General features: G+C 48.8%; 1 protein-coding gene across 2 annotated transcripts in view; it reads right to left on the reverse strand.

Moving 5' to 3' along the window:
• Positions 1-5,069: 5,069 nt before the first annotated feature.
• The window catches only part of SCFD2 (sec1 family domain containing 2), a 405,336-nt gene continuing 389,545 nt past the window's right edge, over positions 5,070-20,860 (reverse strand). The window contains exons 8-9 of one of the 2 annotated variants that reach the window (XM_032633104.1): positions 15,799-15,918; positions 5,070-6,777 (exon numbers count right to left, since the gene is read on the reverse strand). In XM_032633104.1, the coding sequence (XP_032488995.1) occupies positions 6,685-6,777; positions 15,799-15,918 (213 nt within the window). In that variant the 3' untranslated portion in view covers positions 5,070-6,684. The remainder of the gene's footprint in view (positions 6,778-15,798; positions 15,919-20,860) is intronic. The other variant, XM_032633105.1, reaches the window with a different exon arrangement.

A 20,860-nucleotide genomic window follows, 5' to 3' on the forward strand; every position in this document is an offset into this window, starting at 1 on the left:
CAAGGATCTCTGACTAGATTCTGTTCACGTTTGTTTTCATTCATTCTATGTGGCTATATTAGTAATGTCCAGTGAGTGAGAGGTTCATCTTTATATACTTACCAATGGTCTTCTACCCATGTTCTGGAATTAAAGAAGATGAATTTTCCCGGGGGCTTTATCTTGCAAAGGTGCTGAGCGGCGCCAGACGTCCTCTGTTTATGAGAGGCGCCCTGCTTCCTCCTCTCCTTTCCACCTGCTCCAAGAGTCTGCAGACCTCACAACAGGCCTCTCCTCCTTTGTGAGCTGCCCTCCCCGACCTCCTGGCACTTCCCCGTTGCCCCTCACATCCCCGCAGCACCGGACTCGGTCTCTTACATTTCATTTTAGAAATTCACGTTGAAAGGGTCTCAGGGCTCCAGTCTACCCTGGGGATAAAGTGGTTTGTTGGAGGCCATTCTGGGAGAGAGAGATTGACTCCCGGCTGGAAACCACCCAAGTCCCAGTTCTGTCCACTGTCTCAGGCTGACTTGACTATTTATAGTTCTAGAATACACCATGTTTTCTTCTCATGAATTTAGCTTCATATTTCTTTACCTTTGTTCATCCCTTTCATTATACTCTGAATTCCTCTTTGGTTTTAATTTCTGATCTATAATCATACGGCACTGAGAAATGGCCTTCTCCCACCCGGGTAGGGGATGGCTCCCTTTGCCACCTGGGTAGGGGAAGGGAGGGGTGTGTGAGTGTGTGCAGGGGAATGGAGAAAGGAGTCAGAATTTCCTGAGCATTTAGTGTGCCCAGATTATAATCCATCTCCTTTAATCTTCTGAAGAATCCTGCAAGGCAGGTAATAATTCCACCGCCAGTTTAAAGATGAGGAAACTGAGGCTCAGAGAGATGAAAGCTGGGGTCACACAGGCAGTAACATTCACCGTTTCCGAAAACCTCTGTGCCAGGCACTGTAGGGGGTACTTGAAATAACTTCCATTCTCCACACCAACCCCACAATCCATTTTCAGTCCCTGCTACAGATGCGGAGAAGGGAGGCTCAGAAGAATGAGCTCCTAAGTGGCAGATTCGGATCCAGGACTCCACCACGTCTGCCTGATGCCACGGCCTAGACGCCAGGCAGCCGGCCCTCCGCTGCCCAACCCCGGCTCCTCTAAGCAAAGCCCCCAGTGCACGGAGCTCTCCTCTCCTCTGCTTGCAGACGCTGGCCCTCCCTGCCCGGCCCGTGGTCCCTGTCGGGCTTCCCTCCACCTCCCTGCTGCTACCCTGGGCTCGTGGCCCCGCCTGGCTGCCGTGGCCACATCTGCTCTTGCTATCAGCCTGCTGCACACTGGCCTCCAGTCCCAGCTCAGTAATAAAGACGTCCAGGGTGGGGCGGGGGCCAGCACAGCCCACAGCCCGTCTGCCTCAGCACCGGATCCTTGTCCGTCGAGATGTCTGGCTTTCGAGCTTCCTCCCTGCCGCAAATCAAAACCATCCGAACACTCTGCGGCGGGCCTGGCGCTGCGCCGGGGACCACGACGGCTCCCTGTCAGCGCCCGGCCACCGGGCTGCCCTGAGCCCCAGGTTCAAGAGCTGCGGGCCTGCCTACAGTGAGCCCCTCGTTCTGGTGAAAAGCGGGATTCCGACATTCATGTTACACCCTGCAGGGGAGAAAGCAGATGTGCTTTCTGGACAAACACACAAGCCTCTGGGCAGATCCCTCAGGAGCGAGCAGTTGGGTAACTCCAGGGCTGCACGAGCGGGGGACGGGCTGCCCGGCCAAGTCTCTGCCGGTAACTCAAGACAGGGCGCCTGGCAGTGGCCACGACGAATGACAGGGCTCTATTTGTTACAATAAATAACCCAGGAGAACTGGTGTTTTCTGCACTCCCTTCAGAGTCTAAAAGTAGAAACTTCCAGAAAGTTCTTATTGTCCTCATGACTCTCCTAATTCGGTGAGAAGAGCACAGGATCGGGGTTATCGCTGATTGTGGCAAAGATCCCGACAAGTATCCCTCACGCCTCTGCTCTCAAATACCCCCCGTCGTCTGGTTTTGTCTCTTAAAATAGAGATGGAGTTTCTCTTAATGTTTCCTGGTCAGCAATGGCAGATGACATTTGTAATCCTGGATTATTTGTTGTTGGGATTCTGTTTCTGATAACCGGGGTTTAATAAATAATAGTAGTCTTGGGGCGAGCCTGATGGAAGTCTTTGTTATTGGGTAACGCTGTAATGGAGGGGTCTGGGGTCGACGGAACCAAATCCATAGGCCCCAGCCCTCTGGGGACAACCCCTGGCTGCCATACCTCCAAACACCTGTCGTGCCCGCTATGTTTGCTGGGAAGCAGACTCCAGAAGGAGGGTTTACAAAAGTGGAAGTCAATCGCTAAGGAGTATTTACACCTCTATCAATTGTGTCTATGAAGAGTGGCTGACGAGATCCTTGGCAGAAGGCTTGCATTTGTCTGTACTTGTTTTGGCTCTGACCAGCCAGGGTTTAGGTGGTGAACACTCAGACCCAGGCGGAGAGAGGAGAAACCACAGTAAACACCCAGCTCGGCCTTTTAAGCCACCTTCAGGTGGCTGACATCTGGCGGGGGGGGAAATCCCTTTAGAACTGGTGCATTTGGATGAGGTTGAAATGGTTCAGCCAGGGTGTCAGTCTCAGAGTCCACATAACTACTCTGTAGCTAACATTAGGGATGGAGAAAGTTCTCTCAGAGACAGGGCTCTGCATGGGCAATCATTAGACATTAGCTGCCAATAATGGTGATTCTTCTGTGCTCTTAGCCAGCTTGCCAAGTGCCACGTTCTAAATGCTTTACACGTATTAACTCTTTTAATTCTCACAACAACTCAACGTGGTATGTCCTATCATTGTCCAATTCATAGCCAACTGAGACCAGGAGAAGTGAACCATTGTGCGGAGGAGGCGGGATTGGAACCCAAGCCATGGGATGGGGCTCCAGGCGCTGCTCCTGGCCTCTAGGCTGTATCATCCTGGAAGTAGGTGGGACCAGGGCATTATTCCTCCTCCGTCTTCTCCTCTCCTTGTGGACCCTGGGAATGCTTCCAGATTTTCTCTTCATTTGACATTATCCGCCTTTTGAGACTTCATCATTTTATGGGGTGAGTTCCTTGCTGTCCTCAGCAGTGAAAACCCACATTCCTTGGTGTCCTGTGCAGGCTGTGTTAGGGATGGCGTTCCCCTACAGCAGCCCTCTCATGAGGTAGGTACCACTCATTATTATCAGGATTTACAGATGGAGGCACTAAGGCTTGGAGAGGTACACACTGCTGGGAGTGGCAGAGCTGAGACTTAAACCCAGACAAAACTATGGAGCTCTGTTCTAACCACTGCTCCTTCATAGCACACCAAGAGCACGATCGTTTCTCCCTCACCCCCTCCTCTCCCGGGCAGTGAGCCCAAGAAGAAGGCAATGCCAGAGAGGTTTCGGGAAGCTCCGCCCAGGGGCCCGATGTGCTACTTCCAGAGTCCCCTCTTTTTTCTTATCTGGTAAAGGCTCTTTGCAGGATTTACACCAAGTCGTGCCTCCCACCTTCTTATTCAAACCAAACTCTGATCCCCAGGATCTTCTTTCAGCTCACATTTCCTCCAAAGCCTTCCGCTACCTGATTGTCTGCCTAGCTCAATTCCTCCAACCAGCGACCACAGAGATGGAAAAAGACGATTATAAACTAAACCTTCCATCACTCAGAGACTGCTTTGGACCATATTTAATCTAGTACCGAGAGCATTTTCGGGACATAGTAACTGCTGAATGATAAAGTCTACAATCAGAAACTTCCTCTGTTTATCATTTCAGATGAGAAGCTTTTGAATATTCTTTTATAAAAGAGAAAATTAACTTGTAAAAATACACTCAAGGCACGGAAGTAAAACACAAATACCTGTCTTCTGTGAAACATATTCAAATGACACACATATATTGAGAGCGAGACGTTCCCTTCTCTTAGTCCTCCTATAATATGCTGCTTCCCAGAGGGAACCACTTGTTAGCAGTTTGGTTTTTCTATTTCCCGAAAGTTTCCGTTGCATATAGACATATGGTTTAAAACTTAACCTCGGGAATTCCCTGGCGGCCCGGTGGTTAGGACTCTGGGCTTCCACTGCTGAGGGCCTGGGTTCGGTCCCTGGTCAGGGACCTAAGATCCTGCAAGCCATGGGGTAAGGCCAAAAGAAAAAAACCAACCAAAAAAACCCAAACACTGATCCTTGAGCAGATCCTCACACAGGGCTCGAGTGTCAGGAGAAGCACCAGCTGCTCGTTCTGTGAGAGCCATTGTGTCCGGGATGCGCCGCTCTCCTTCCCCATATCATGGGCAGAAGCTCTTGGAGTGCCTGGTACATACCGCTGGATAGCTGGGAATGAATGAATGAATGAATGAATGCAGACTGGAGACACACAACAGGTTACTTCTTTTTTTTTAAATTTTTAAAATTTTTGGCTGCGTTGGGACTTCGTTGCTGCGTGCGGGCTTTCTCTAGTTGCGGCAAGTGGGGGCTACTCTTCATTTTGGTGCATGGGCTTCTCATTGCAGTGGCTTCTCTTGTTGTGGAGCACGGGCTCTAGGCACGCGGGCTTCAGTAATTGTAGCACACGGGCTCAGTAGTTGTGGCTCGCGGGTTCTAGAGCGCAGGCTCAGTAGTTGTGGCACACGGGCTTAGTTGCGCCGCGGCATTTGGGATCTTCCCGGACCAGGGCTCGAACCCATGTCCCCTATACTGGCAGGCAGATTCTCAACCACTATGCCACCAGGGAAGCCCCCAGGTTACTTCTTTATTTTTAGAAAAGAGTGATCTTTGCTTTAATGATCATCTCTTTGGGGCTATTTGCCATTTTCTTCCTTATTCAAATTCAAACTTTTAACTGAGTGGAATGGAAGAAGCATCCGAGGTCTCCAGTATTTCAGCACCGTGAAGGAACTGGTGTTAGGTGGAAAACATACTTGGACAAAATAAAGAACGTTGGTGTCTAGAAAACCTGCTTCAATGACATCTCGAAATGATTTCCAACCTCACAGTTTTCTCATAACAGTGTTTTGTAGAGAACTAAAAGCAGAGACACGTGAATGTTTTGGTTTACATTTTATTTCCTCTGTTTAATCCACACTAGCCAGTATTTTGCAGCTTTGTCTCTTTATTACAAACTTCTTTCAGAGATGTTAGAAATTTCCATGAACTATACACCTACAAATGTGTGGGTTCCAAGCAGTTCATGTTTGCTGGAGCTCTTATATAATTTCACTCTGTCAGTCTAGGTTTTTCTGTTATGGCTAGAAGGAAGCGTTAGACTCACAGAAAAGAAAGCTTTATACTTCTATAGAAATGTGATATCACAAAAGTCGTGGGGGGTGAGGTTCCAACCTAGACTCCCTGGACTAGATATCTTTATTGGGGCCTTCCTTGGGGAGGAGAGGAAACCTTCTACAGGCAGGCACAGCCCTCCAATCAACCTCTCTCCCACTCCTGTTCCGAGCAGGCTGGCAGCCCTGCCCAGTAAGCAAACTGGAACAATGCAGCCCTTTGTACAGGCAGGCGATTTACAACACAGGCAGACAATCAGCACGGCCCTAGCTGCTACCCCTCCCTTCGGGCCTTTTCAGAAATGTCTCAGATCAAGAGAGAAACAAAGCCTCAGATCCTATTTGCAGCATTCCCTCCTCAGCTACATAATCTTAAAAACCAAACTTTCCTCACACTCACGATTCTAAAGCATGGGGAACTTCTCCTTGAGCAACTGCGGATCAAACGTCTTGTAATCTACCAATACTCACCAACAGGCACTCATTTAGAATGAATGAACTTGCAGGTGGAATCAGAAAGATCACAGAGAGAGGGTTAAGGATCAAGCGGAATTATCATGAGTTAGGCCAGCTGAAAGGCAGTTTGATGCCTTTAGAAAAATGAAATTTTTTTCTTTTTTAAGAATCTCAGCAATGCCAGCAAAGTACTTCACTGTGTGGGTATCAAGATCCTTTGGGCAAAGCAACCTAAGTGTCCATCCACAGATGAATGGATAAAGAAGATGTGGCACATATATACAATGGAATACTACTCAACCATAAAAAGAAACGAAATTGAGTTATTTGTAGTGAGGTGGATGGACCTAGAGTCTGTCATACAGAGCAAAGTGAGTCAGAAAGAGAAAAACAGATAGTGTATGCTAACACATATATATGGAATCTAAAAAAAAGGTTCTGAAGAACCTAGGGGCAGGACAGGAAGAAAGATGCAGACATAGAGAATGGACTTGAGGACACGGGGAGGGGGAAGGGTAATCTGGGACGAAGTGAGAGAGTGGCATGGACATATATACACTACCCAATGTCAAATAGATGGCTAGTGGGAAGCAGCCGCATAGCACAGGGAGATCAGCTCGGTGCTTTGTGACCACCTAGAGGGGTGGGATAGGGAGGGTGGGAGGGAGACGCAAGAGGGAGGGGATATGGGGATATATGTGTACGTGTAGCTGATTCACTTTGTGATACAGCAGCAACTAACACAACAATGTAAAGCAATTATACTCCAATAAAGATGTTAAAAAAAAAAAAGATTCTTTGGGCATAATTCAGTCATACCCACGATTAGTAACAGGGACACTGGTTTGGGAGGCATATCTTGGATGGGGACAGAAAATAGTATTGGGATTTCCAGCTCGGGTAGGTCTCCTCTTCTCAGCAGATGCTCAGAAGCCAAGGTCTGGATGCAGCCGGTCAGTTGTAAATAACAGTTCAGGGATATTAGTTGGCTTTAGGAGTCGCGTGGACAGCACGATTACCTAACAACGGGAGGGGCAAACACACCACAGACAATTAGGAGAGCCAATCCCAGCTTATTAGATGATGAGAAATAAAATGCAACACATTTCTTTGGGGGAAGGCATGGAGTGGGTACTGTGGAGAAAAAGGCAGAAGGCGGCAGCTTGAATGCCACCGATGCTAGCGTCCTGGGTGTAAGGAAGGGCGCACGGGCTGGGAAGGATGGCTGGTGGGACGGTGGGCTGAGTCTGCTGAGCCTTTAACCAGTGGGCACTGAGCAGGGCTGAGCCCAGCCACCACCTTGCTGCTGAATTGAACTTGATCAGACCGTTGCTTTGTGATCCAGTAACGTGACCTCAACAGAGAGGTCTCTCCCTCTTCTAGGGAGCCTTTGCTGCTTCAGGGAAAGAGAGACGGCACACTCGAGAGCTGGCTGTCGCTGTGGGTAATAATGATGACGGCTGTATTAATTTCTTAGTACCCCAAACTTCAATAACAGAAAGTTACTGTCTCACACTTCTGGAAGCCAGAAGTCCAAGAGCAAGGTGTTGGCAGGGTTGGTTGCTTCCAAGGGTTGTGAGGGAGAATCTTCCCTCTTAAGCTCCCTTACGTCTTCACATTGTCTTCCCTCTACGTGTGTCTGTCTCTGTGTCCACATTTCCCCTTTGATCAGGACACAGTCATACAGGATTAGAGCTCACCCTAATGACCTCATCTTAATTTGATCATCTGCAAAACCTATTTCCAAATAAGGTCACATTCACAGGTACTAGGGGTTCAGACTTTAACATCTTTTGGGAGGGACACCGTTTGACCCATAACAATGATGATAATAATGATGATATCTGCTAATATTTATTAGTTCTTATGGTGGGTCCCGCACTGAGGATGATCTCATTTAATATCCATTTAATCTTCATAACAACCCTATGAAGTAGCTACATATATTATTCCTATTTTGCAGATAAGGAAAATAAAAGTACAGAAAGGTTAAGCAACTTGTCCAAGGACACACAGGAAGCAGAAGCCGTTGAGTCAGGATTCCAACCCAGGCAGGCTGGCTTCAGCGTCCAAGTGTCTGTCTGGTCACTCCTCTATCATCAAGGGCTCTGGGAAGGCTGCTAACTTCCCTAGTCCACATGGACCTTTGGGCCTCTCTGGCCTGTCGTCGTGATGCCCCTTTCTGCTTCCCTGAGACTGGGCCGTTCTTCTGGGGCAGATTTCCCTCTGTAGCACTGGGAGAGCTCATTCCCCAGGGCTGGGCTGGAGCAGTGATGCGCTCTGTCAGGCTGGTGAGGTTTTGCCCAGGCAGGGGTTGTACACCCAGTAGATAAGGGGGTGACTATGGGAAGTGGGAAGGAGGTATGAGTCAGGTGCCACAGCCCAGACCCTGAGCGTGGGGGGTCGCAGGCCGGCAGCAGGCCTGGCTTCAAGGGGCCACACCGCCTGGCCAGGCCTCTTGCGGGGAAGCAAGTTGGCACTCACACCTCACTCTCTACCCCTCCCACCCCCAAAGCTATCCCAGGTGGAACCAAAGCAATGAATTAACCAACTCACTGGCCAAAAACCAGAGCCTACGCTCCAATGTGGAGGAGAAGCTGAGGGAGGGGAGGAGAGAAGGAAGCATTTTATAATTTTCTTGTGCTTGTTGTTGTTAAAGAAATGAGGTTATTAAAAAGTTTTCTGTTTAAAACAAAAATTAATCTTTGAAAGCAGTGATGTTACTATTTTTTGAAAGAGAATTATCCTTGAAAATATATGGCTAATGTCAGCCAAGTCATATTTCTGGCAGAAAAAAATACACAACAATCTGTGCTCACATCTTTCCTAGAAAGCCATGTGATGAGAGTCTGAGGGCAGATAGTGAATATTAGCACCCCCTTATCACATGGTGTAGATGCCATTTGAATATGTGGCTCTGGAGAGAGAGGACAGGGTCTCTACTCACTCCTCCGGGGCTTCTGGGCCAGGTCCAACAGATGGTTGAGTCTGGCGGTGCCCAGACCAGCACGCTCACCAGATGCTAGTAGAGCCCGGCTCCACCGCGGATGGGCTACATGCCCCGGGGAGGGTCACTTCACCTGGGGCCTCACTCTATCCTACCCAGAAGAAAAACAACAGCCCCGAGCTTGTAGCACTGTGGCAAGGATTACAGAAGGCCAAGTGCGTAGAGCACGTGAGGTGCTCAGCGATTCTGAGCTGCTATTTGATGGTGTTTTGTGATTGCGTCATAGGCCTCCTTCTGAATCTTATGAAAGCTAAAAACTCTCTAGAAAAATATGCATATGTGTACACACAAGATTCTGAATATAGTTTTAGGTGAGGTTTAGGTGGATAACTAGGACTCATAGACAGGTTAAGAAACCCTTATTCAGATATTTAAAAAAATGCCCACATAAAGACAAAAATCCTTTGCATAAGAATAGACTCTTGAGAGGTAGGAGAGGCCAGGGAAGCTGATGGCCACAGCCCCTCCCCTGCCCTCCTGCTCGCCAGGCTCCACCACCGCTGCCAGCCCCTGGGGTCCTTAGCTCCAATGCCAAGATGGTGAATTCCTCTCTGGCTGAGGTGAGGGCAAGTGTAATGGCTAGAGTGAGTCCCATAGGATGGTTAAGTCTTATCAACAGGGTTGAGGAACTTGGAGGGGAAAGGTTGTAGACTCGGTTGATGCATTCCCCCTATTCAGCTCACCGCAGTTATTGGGGTGGACTCAGAGGAGATAAATGCGCCAGAGCCATCTTCCCCAAGTGTAAATCTGATTGTATTTATCCATAGGTTTAAAATCCTGACTGCCTTCCCTCCACCATTTATAAGCCTGACCCAGTGCTGTGGGATAGAATAAAGAAAGAAGAACGAAAGAAATAAGGACAGTCTAAGAGACCTCTGGGACAACATAAAATGTACCAACATTCAGATTATAGGGGTCTCAGAAGGAAAAGAGAGAGAGAAAGGGCCTGAGAAAATATTTGAAGAGATAATAGCCGAAAACTTCCCTAACTTGGGAAAGGAAACATTCTCAAGTCCAGGAAGTGCAGAGAGTCCCATACGGGATAAATCCAAAGAGGCACACACCAAGACACATATTAATCAAACTGACAAAAATTAAAGACAAAGAGAAAATATTAAAAGCAACAAGGGAAAAGCAACAAATAACATACAAGGAAATCCCCATAAGATTATCAGCTGATTTTTCAGCAGAAACTCTGCAGGCTAGAAGGGAGTGGCAGTATATATTTAAAGTGATAAAAGGGAAAAACCAACAACCAAGAATACTCTACCCAGCAAGGCTCTCATTCAGACTGGATGGGGAAATCAAAAGCTTTACAGACAAGCAAAAGCTAAGAGAAACCAGCACCACCAGACCAGCTTTGTAACAAATCCTAGAGGAACTTCTCTAGAGGGAAAAGAAAAGGCCACAACTAGAAAAAGGAAAATTACGAATGGGAAAGCTCACGAGTAAAGGCAAACATACAGTAAAGGTAGGAAATCCTCCAGACATAAATATGATATCAAAATGCACTTGAAATTAAGAGACCAGCAACTTAAAACAATCTTGTGTGTATATAGACTGCTATATCAAAACCTCATGGTAGCCACAAACCAAAAATCTGTAAGTCCAACCGTCTTAGAGAGCATTCCAGGACTTTAGAGACTGAGGGCTGTTCAGCACTCCACACCCCACCACACCCCCTGGCCACCACACACCCCTCACCACTGGTTCCACATTCCAGCCACCCTAAATGATCTGCAGTTTCACAAATGGCACTTTGGGGATGCTTCTTCATCTGGAACGAGAGTTCCCAACTCTTTGCCTGAAGTCCTCTTAATCATCCTTCAATAATCTACTCAGGCATCACCACCTCCCAGAAGCCCTCCCAGACCACTCCTCTCTGAAGACTGAGGATGTTCCCATGGCTGTTGGTATCACATTGTATTCCTTGTTTCTTTGTTGTGTGCCGGCACAGTGCCTGATACCTAGTAGGTCCTCGATATAGTGAGTTAGCCAATGACTGATTAAATGAATGAACAGAATCAAGACTAGGAAGGAGGCAGTGAGTTTAGCCAGCAGGAAGCTTTTCACACCAGGAGGCTCTGGTATCTCAAATAGCTCTGCGTAAATTTGTTTCAGATCAGTTCAGCTGAAAACCCACTTGTCTAAAATGCCGATTTTGAAGAACAAGCAGGATCACGCCACTAACATTTCCTTTATAGTATAATAGTGATGGTCCTTAAGCATTTTCACATCTTAGGCGGCTTTTGTTCTTCAGAACGCTTTTGAGCATTTCCTGTTTTTGAGCGTATTCGACAAAAAGCATTTCTGCCTTATTTGACTGAAACAGTCCTTAAAATTATAAAAAGTTAGCTAGATGGGGGGAAATGGCACTCAAAAATGAAAAAGAAAATGCTTAAAGCAATCTGAAATTGGCCTGTTGGATATGAAATTTAAATTTTATGAACATAGTCATCAAATGTGTGATATGAAGTAAATTAAGCACTAGAGCTCCTTTCGGAGGACTGGCTTTTTCCCAGGCAACCAAGGGCACTGATGAAAATTTCCATCAGAGAGGCAAGGGTGAAGGACACCAGGGTGCCTCTGAACCAAGCCCCTAAAAAGCTGCCTTTGGGGCTCCACACAGGCTCTCTACTCCAGCTGAAGGAGGGGCATCTTGTCTCTGTCCTCAGCCCACCCTGGCTCCTGCAAGAGTGACCCAGCCTGCTAGCTTTCTCTCCACCTCTGCTTCTCCGGGTCATAACTTGTAGGTGCCAGCATCTTCCTGTTCCATTTCTGCTGAACAGGGGGAAGCCGGCAACCCAGGATTTAGACTCCATATCCCTCTGGTTTCTAACATTGTGAAGTGAAAGGAGAGGGGGGTAAAAAATAGTTTTTCTCTATTTTTCTTTTGACCTTGGGAGATGCTTCCCAGTAAAAGCGACTAATACGCACAGGTACCAACACGCATATTCATCCAGCTGATGAACTGGTTTTGGAGCACATGTCAGATTCAAGGCACCACTCACCCCCATTAGCACAGGTGCTGCACGTACACACGCACGTACACACGTGTGTTAAACATAAAATGTTTGTATCGTTAAAACAGTGGGGCAGTGGATTAATTAAAAAGACATGACGAGCTTTCTGGAAAACTCACTGCCTTCTCATTGCCCGAGGGGTGAGTGTGCTGTGCTTAGGCTCTCCTAAGGAACCTGATGAGATTTCAGACGCCTCTTAGCTTTTGTCCCTCATGATGGTTGTTTAAAAAGAAGTCTCTTGAGGGAAAACAACAAGAACAAAAACCTTCCACTGTAAATGACTTCAGCGTTGTTACGTGGATTGCTACAAATATCAGAGACACATGAAGTGCGTAGGAACGAAGGGTAATGTTAAGAGGAACGATATGAACAGTGTAATGCCGTCTAATATTTCCAATTATAAGGCCCTGAGCTAACTCAGGTAAAAATAAAAATTTTGAATCTCACTGACATTTTCCTTAGAGTAAGAAACTTCAGAACAAATTAAATGTAGACCAAAAAAAAAAAAAAGGAAGTCACTTGACTCTTCTCTCTGGGGCTTCAAATTTTAGAATAACCTGGAGCCACGGTATACATCCAGGATTTAGGTATCCTTGAACCTCCACAGTTGTGCAAAATTGTATGCGTATGAGCATATTTCTGGGTCTAATTTTTTTTTCCTCTTACATTCTCACTAAATGTTCAGCTCCAGAAATGTAGATGCCCATGAAAGTGTGGCTGGGCAACGTGCACTAGCCCATGAAGAGCTGTGATGGCAGGGTCGGCTTGGTCACTCGGTCTTCCTCTGTTTCCTGAGCTGGCCTTTCCCTGTATTTTCTGGAGGGGTCCCTCCCTGTTATTTTCCTCCCACAATCGCAGGCTTCTGCTGGCCTCTTGGCCACGACCCAGCTACAGGGTTCAGCCTGCAGAGCTGTCTGGAATGAGAGAGGCCGGTGCTGAGCACACGTACCCCAGACCAGGGCAAGCCTGCAAAGTCTCCTGCTCATGGCTGTGGCTGTTTGCAGTGGGGTTGAGAGGTTGCCTCTCTGATCCTTTTTTTTTTGTAGTCAGGAAGGAGGGCCTTCTCCAGCTGCCCACTTTCTCTCAGCACGTTTACCAAGAACCACAGACGGAGAGCGGAGAAAACACCCCATTTTAGAGTATAGCAACCATCCTCGAGGACTAGCAGCTGCTAATGGGGTTTCCGGATTCCACTGTTTCATGCTATCCTTACCATCTTTTGTAAAAGAGAATTCATTTCTGGATGTGCCTTAAGTGACTTCTATCGGCAGTTTCCTTTGAAGAGCAGATCCCCAAATGCCTTGCAAATCTCAGCTTACCAGCCTTCTGCTCCAGGGGAAGCCGGTGCCATCTGAAGGAACCTCTTGCCTCCAAGCCCCCAGGTATTCCCATCACAGCACCTGCCTATGTTCCCGGAACACTCATGTCTAGCTGGAGCTTCCGTGTTTAATGTCAGTCAATCACTTACTATTAGAATGTAAGTTCCATGAAAGCAGGAACGAGTCTGGCTTGGTCACCGCTCTATCCTCAGCACAAAGAACAGTGCTTGGCACAGAGCAGATGCTCAATAAATGTTTACTGGATAATCGACTAATCCGGTTTAAGAGACTGTAAGTTCCTGCACCTGGGTCCAAAAAGCACCCACGTCGATATACAGTAGGTACGGATCATAGCAACTGATACAAAAGACAGAGTGGTTTTAGTTGTCCATAATCCCAGAATCAGTAACAGGTTGGCGTAGTCTACAGAAAAGCTGCTTTTATCTTATGCTTCAATAATGCAGGTACGGTTTCTAGTATTCAGTATGCAATGAATAATCACGACAGCTGGTGCCAGGTCCTGTTTGAGGGATTAAAGTAAGTGCAAAGTCCTGAGGCTGGAGGGGAGCAGGCCAGCAGAAGGGTGGTAGGAAAAGAAGGCCCAGCGGCAGGGAGGGGCCGTGGTAGGAGGAGGAGGGGGCCCCAGTGCCTCTGCACTGATCAGCCCATGGCAAGGGCGCTCAGTTGTAAGTGAGCATGAGAGGGAGAGACCTGGGGGCCCAGGAGAGCCGCCCGGGAGCTGAGGCACTCAGGTCCACGGCACGGGATGGGGTGGGGAGGCTGGAAGAATTGAAGATACTCGGTTTGGAGAAGAGTGGCCCTGGGGGAGGACCTGTGGAGGAGGAGAGAGGCTGATCTGCTCATAGATTCTGTGTGGCCCAGGAGTTAGGGGCAGCAGCGGTGACACAAGCAGCAGGCAAGGCTGCTCCTGAAGCCCCAGGTTCTCTGAGCCACTCTCTCTGCAGACGATTTGAGCACAAGGTCGGTCAGATTGCAGCCGAGCCACTGAGCCACTACAGATCTCAGGTCTCTGCTGTCAAACTCAGGTCACACGGCGTTGAAAACGTCTGCATTTTATCCTTTTAGAGTGGAGATTAACAGTCTGGCAGGCTATTAACAATGCGTCGCTGTTCGGAAGAGTTAAAAGTTTGGTTCACCGTGTTAGGGGCAGTGAGAAGTGTGCTTTCTGATAAAAAAGGATGTCTTGCTCAAAAAGGCAATTGCTCACCAAACAGACCCTGAACACTGCGGACGGAGAGGGTGTGAGACAAGGCCGAATTTACCACTTTATCAGAAATTCCACCAGCTATGACCATGACAGGTGTGAGTAATGGTAGAAATGGTCACAGCCAATGACTGGTCACTCCCCTGTTCAACAACATACCATGGCTCCCTAGGTACAGGTCACCTTCCTAAGTAGGGTGTCTGGAGACCCTCGGAAACCAGGCCTTCTCTACGTCTCAGGTGTCCCGGCCACCCTGACACCAAGCCAGTTCTCCTGCCTCACATCAGGCCGTCAGGCCACAAGGCTTCCGGAGCTCCTGCCCTGTGCTCAGGCCTGGGAAGGCCCAGCCTCTGTCCTCAAGGAATTCGTGTGTTTGCTTGAGGAGGCTTTGTCAGCAACGGGAAGCAGCCCCTGAGTGCTGCACTACAGAGTACAGATTACGGACGCCAGCAGAGATGGGGGCTCCTTGGCTGGCTGAGTGCGTATACACAGAGTGGGTGGAGCTGGGAGACAAGGGCACTGTACACTACCCCCCACCCAGACCAGCAGCCAGGCGTGGCTGGAATACCCCCTGGGCTCCGTGTGCCTGTGGTGGACAGTCCCCCACGTAAGCCAGGGTCCTACCTGAAGCACTGCACTGGCATCTCTGTTCTGCTTTCTCTAAACCACAGAAAGCCGCTGGCTGCATGCAGACATGGCAAAGCTGAAGACAGGCCCCGAAAGCAAGTCTCAATTGGGCGGGGGGCGAGGGTCAATGGGAAGGTGTCCCAGGCTCCCGGTGCCCCAGCAGGACAGTTCTGAGGCCCCTCAGCCCCCAGAGGACAGAGCCTTGGTTGCCCATAAGTAAGCAGCCGGGCAAGGCACTCTTTTCCCAACCACTCTGCCCCGTAGCCTAAATGAGAAAACGGAGGGCTTTTCTCACTCCAATCACCTAGCTAGTAAAAGGCGGAGGGAGGATGCAGACTCGGGCCTGGAAAACCTAGAGGGCTGTGTCTTAACCACCGGGCATTTGCATGGGGAGGAGGACGGGACCTGGCAGGAGGCTACAGAGGAGAAAGATACTACACTTGTCATTGTCATGACAAGGGGCCTTCCCAAACTCCTCCAGCCCCATCCTCTCCCTGCCACAGGGCGGAGATGGTCCCCGGGAGTCACCCTCAATTATCTGGAGCCTGGAAAGCAGCCAAAACTCTTGAGTAATTAAGGACCGATTGGACGCCAGAGAATACAAGCCCTGTAGGAATTGGGAATAGCGCTTCAGCACTCGCCACCCAGAGGTAGGAGAGGTCTCCCCCTTCCCTCAACCCACAGCAGGTCCTGGCCCCGGGACAGGCAGAAGAAGCAGGGGGAAAGGAGGCAGCGGGATGGAGATAGGAGCGCGGGGGAGCCTAATGAAGGCCCTGGTCCGCCCTCCCCACTCCTGCCTCAGGCCTCCCGTTCAGATCATATCACTGAGGACTCGGTACCTGGGTTCCTGGCTTCAGGGATGGCACAAGGTCTTTGATCATTTTGGCTTCCGAGACTGTGACCCCGCCCACCACGAAGAGAATCAGAAGAGGGTGGTCGCTGGGATGAGGCCGGCTCACCTGCAAAAGAAACCACCCCCGGCGTCAGAGGCGTCTTCAGGTGAGAGGAACAACCCTCAGAGAGGGTGGGATCTGTTAGGGGTCGGATGTGTTAGTGGTCTGTGAGCGCACTGACCAGGAACACGCACAGCATGTCACCTTCCTACAGCCCTTGCAATAAATATTTTACTGAAAGCAAAGTTACAGGAGTAACTATTAAACTACAGTAGCTACAGGAGCACTATTAAATACGCAGAGAAGACCGAGGGCAACTTCCCCTCCTGTTCGGTCTGCAGGTCTCAGCATAAGCATGCTCCTGCCTTACAGAGCTCCGTGCATCTCCTTCCAAGCACGCGCCACAGCCTGGGGTCATCGTCTCTCCCCTGACGGCCGTCTCCTCTAATGGAACACAAGCTCCACGAGGCGGTGATCTTGTCTGCCGGGTTCACTGCTAAATGCCTGGTGTGCCTAGCGCAGTTTCTGGCTCAGAGTAGGTGCTCAGTAAATGTCTGTGGAATTGACGGATGGTTAGGGCCCTAGGAGGGGGCGGTGGAGGGTGGGCAAAGATGCAAGAGCCCTGCACCCACCCTCGAGTGCAAACTTCACGCCCTTACCTTCTGCAAACCAGCCTCAGTCAGCTGAGGTTGGCCTCGGCCAGAGCTGAGGCCCTGCTCCGCGTGCAGCATTGCACCGGAGGTCGTGGAGAATTCCTCCTGGTGCCTCATGATTCCACCAGTGAGGCAAAGTAGTATAAAACAACTAAAATGAGGGCTTCCCTGGTGGCGCAGTGGTTGAGAGTCCGCCTGCCGATGCAGGGGACACGGGTTCGTGCCCCGGTCCGGGAAGATCCCACATGCCGCGGAGCGGCTGGGCCCGTGAGCCATGGCCGCTGAGCCCGCGCATCCGGAGCCTGTGTTCCGCAACGGGAGAGGCCACAACAGTGAGAGGCCCGCGTACTGCAAAAAAAAAACCCCCCCAAAACCAAAAACAAACGAAAAAAAACAACTAAAATGAGAATGTCTCCCAGTAATCTCTCAGAAAATGTGCAAGGCCAACATATAGACCTAGTGACTAACTGAAGGGGACGAGAGGGGGTTCCTGAAGACAGTGTGTTTGAGCCCTACCTGGAAGCCCAGGATGGTTCGGTGAGAAGTGGGCAGAAGTGTTGTGAGCGAAGCGCCGCAGGCAAGCGGTCACCAGGTCGGGGGAGCAGGCCAGAGGCCCAGCCGGGACAGCAGCATGGAGTCATTATGGGAAGGATGCTGTCAGCTGCCTGCATGGCCACTGAAGCCCGAGGTGGGAGAAACAGGCTTGACTCCAGCCAGGAGGGTAGACAAAGGTGGTAAATGTCTGTACTCATTCACTCCCACTAACACACAAGCCATCTTTGGGCCAAGGGACGGTCCCTTGGAGCAGCAGGGTGGGACATCAGGCTGACAGGAAGAGAGGAAGCCCCTGCTCTTACCCCAACTCCAACTCCTTTCTCAATTTGGTTCTTTTGACTCCCCTGCCTAAATATACCCACTTTCCAATGTCTTGTTTTAAAAACACTTAAAAAGGTAATACATTAAGTATTTCCAGTTATGTAAGTTGCTCCTTGGCTTCTGGAGAGGAAACTCAGAGTGGATGCGGGGGAGGGAGGTAGAGAAATAGGGGAATGGAGGGAGAGAAATGAAAGGCAGAAAGAAAGAAAGAAAGAAGGAAAAGTAGGTCTAAACTTTTTCAAAATGGGTGGTGGTGAACACTGAAAAAGTTATAAAACTCTTTGATCTTTACCTCACCCCACCCCCCAACCTTCTGCGCTGTAGCTCCATCCCCTTGACTGCATTTGTTGACTGCTGTCTTCCAGTCCGAGTACCACACACCCACGGCCATCCTGCTTTTGTTCCACTGTTCCCCTGGAGCTGCTCTCACTGCAGTCACCAATGGCCGTCATATGTAGGAGTCGATAGACAGTTCTTTGTCTTCATTTAACTGGACTTTTCTGTGGCATTTGTCACAGTGGCTAACACCCTTCTTGGCTTCCACAATAGCACACTGTCTTGGTTATTTCTTTTACCTTTCCACTGATTTCTTCTCAAATTCCTTCATAGGTTCCTTTTCTTGGTCTGCCCTTTAAGTGTCGACACTCCTTAGGGTTCCATCTTCGGCCCCTTGCTTTTCTCACTTGAGGACCTCATCTACTCATATGCCTTCAATAATCTTTTATAGGCTTCCCAAATCTATGTCTTTAGCATCACTATTGAGTTGCTGTGGCCATCTCCACCTGGATGCCTGCTGGGATCCCTCAACTCAACAGATTTCAAATTTGATGCATGATCTTTCCCCAAGTCTATTCCTTCTGTTGACTTTCTAAGAGCATCACCTCCTTCACAGTCACCTGAGCCAGACCCTTGAGAGTCATCTTGGACTGTGCTGTCTTTTTCATCTCCCAGATCAAGTCCTGTTAATTCTTCCCCCTCCAATTCACTGATCTCTCCTTGATTTCCACTATCCCTGCTCTGGTCGGCTCTCATTCCTTCTTTGCTAGATTATTGTTAGAGTCTCCCCGTCTCCGGTCTGGCCACACACACACACCCCCGCCCCGATCCAGTCTCCTTGTTCCTGCCTAAGTAAGCTTTCGAAAGTGCAAATATTTATTATTGAATTTTTGTGCGTTATCTTATCCGATTGTCAAAAATCCTTAGGAGGCAAATACAATCATTGGCGTATTTTACAGATGGAGAGACTGAAGTTTACACGTCGTGACTAAACCTTGGAGCCAGGGGCCAAACTGCAGAGGCCACACTCTTAAACACCCCTCAGCTCCATCACATGCTCACGTTCTTTCCGGGGAGTCTCCTAGCTCTGAGGATAAAGTTCAGACTCCTCAATCCAGTATATAAGGCTCTTCTCACGTGGCTTTGCTTTATGCCTCTATTTTCATCTCCTCCATATGCACTGTTTGCTGGAGTCACTCACGAGGACTTGAGCCATCCATGAATGCAAGGTCTTTTTTAAAAACCTTTTTGTTAAACATACAACGCTTTACTGAACATTTGCACTGAAAGGAGCGTTTATCACAAGTGTGCAGTTGAATTTACTTTCGCAAACTAAACAAATCCTTGTGACCAGTACCCGGATCAGGAAACAGAAAGCCAGCACTCTGGATCCCCACTCAGGCCCCCTTCGTGTCACGACCTCACCAAGGGGTAACTGCCGTCTTGACTTCTAGCCACCCGATATCAGATTTAGTTTTGCTCAGTGATATACCCTGGGGATTTGTCCATATTAGGAGGAAAGATCTTTAGCCCACAGGCATTGGTTGGGACCACACCAGTGGGTTTTGGCCTGTCTGTGCCCATGACATTCCAGTTATTAAACAGTTAGAGCACCAACTGCGTCATCTTGTTTTATGTGGCACGGACAGTTTCCTCTGTGTAAAGTACCCCTGCCTCCCCTTCTGTACCTCCTTCCTTTTTACCCTCTTTAAAAGGCACACTCGCCTCTAAAAGTTCCCCCTAACCACTCTCAACTCCTGCCCCATGACCCGAATCTGACAGATACCTCTGCCTTGGCCTTGTCACACTGGACTGCGACCTTGATAGACCTATCTCCTCTCCTAGGCTGTAAGCTACTGGAGGGTAGGGATTGATCATATTTATCTCGGTATTTTGGGGTCTGAGCATAGAGCTAGCTCATGATAAACTTTCAACAAATGTTGTATGAATAAAATGAATGAATGAGGTCCACAGGGTAACTGGAGATATTCTTCTTTTCTTTGAGATCTTTTAGACACTCTCTCTTTGCTTTACGTGTGGTTCTTCCTGGCTGAGTAACTAACCGGGGTTCCTTCCAACCCTACAAACAATTGTTTCTCACTTAATGGCTCCAGAACTTCAAGTGGTACAGTATGTTCCCAAAGACATATGCTTTCCATAAGAGAGTCTGGACTCTGAAGTACATTGTGAGAATCTTGGAAGGATGTATTGAAAGATGAAAAGGAAAAAAGAAATGAACAGCAACAACAAAGAACAATACCCTTTGGCCAACGAATTGAGGGAATGTTGATTGTGGTACAAATTAACGGGCCCCATTAATGCATGTTGCTGTTTGCCATTTTGGTTTCTGTTTAGATTTATGTTTTGATACCAGATTTCCTTTTAGAACATGTCAAATCGGCAGGCTATTGGGAAGTGGAGCCTTTCCAGTCTTTTCCATCAGGATAACACATTCCTTATAACCAGCCACATTCGGCTGAGTCCCATTTGTATGTGGGTTCATGGTGTAAGGCACTTTGATGATGAAAGAGTTAAGCGTCATTACTGCCGTCACAAACACACAGATTAATAAAGCAAGTCAGGCTCATTGCTCTTTCTTTCATTTTCTAAACCTTCACTGGCTGGGATTTTAAGACGTCAGGTTCTGGTCAGAGAAGACAGTTTCTCCCCACCATCCATCCAGCCTTTGAAGCAGGGGCTGCCGACACCTTCTCTGCAGCTGTGGTCCCGAGAGCGCTCTTTGATGTCCTGACTGGTTTTCTATGAGAAGGGTTTCCTCTGCTCCCCGTTTCTCTGGAGTTCTCCAGGCGTTCCAAGAACCCAGCTGCTGATTCTCCTCCAATCTGTTTCTCTACATGTGTGACTTACTTGTCCCCAGCACAGGCAAGGGTCAGGTCCCCCACCCTCCAACGATGGGCCGGGCCTCGTAGGAGGGAGACAGCGTAATGGGAGCGTTGGCCCAAAGGGCACTGGGCCCTGAGACCCGCCATGCTGACTTTGAAGGTGGCTTGGTAATGGCTTTTCTCCCAACAGGAGGAAGTAACAGCACTGCCACTGCCGCCAAACACTTCACGTCTAGCACAACCTTTTACTCATTTATTCATCCAGTCCACAAATATTATTGAGCAACTACTGTGGGCCAGACACTGCTCTAGGCACTGGGGACTCCGCACGCGAACGAACCCGAGAGGACTCCCTGCTGC

This window comes from Phocoena sinus, chromosome 5 (genome assembly GCF_008692025.1).
Source record: "Phocoena sinus isolate mPhoSin1 chromosome 5, mPhoSin1.pri, whole genome shotgun sequence".
Taxonomy (NCBI): Eukaryota; Metazoa; Chordata; class Mammalia; order Artiodactyla; family Phocoenidae; genus Phocoena; species Phocoena sinus.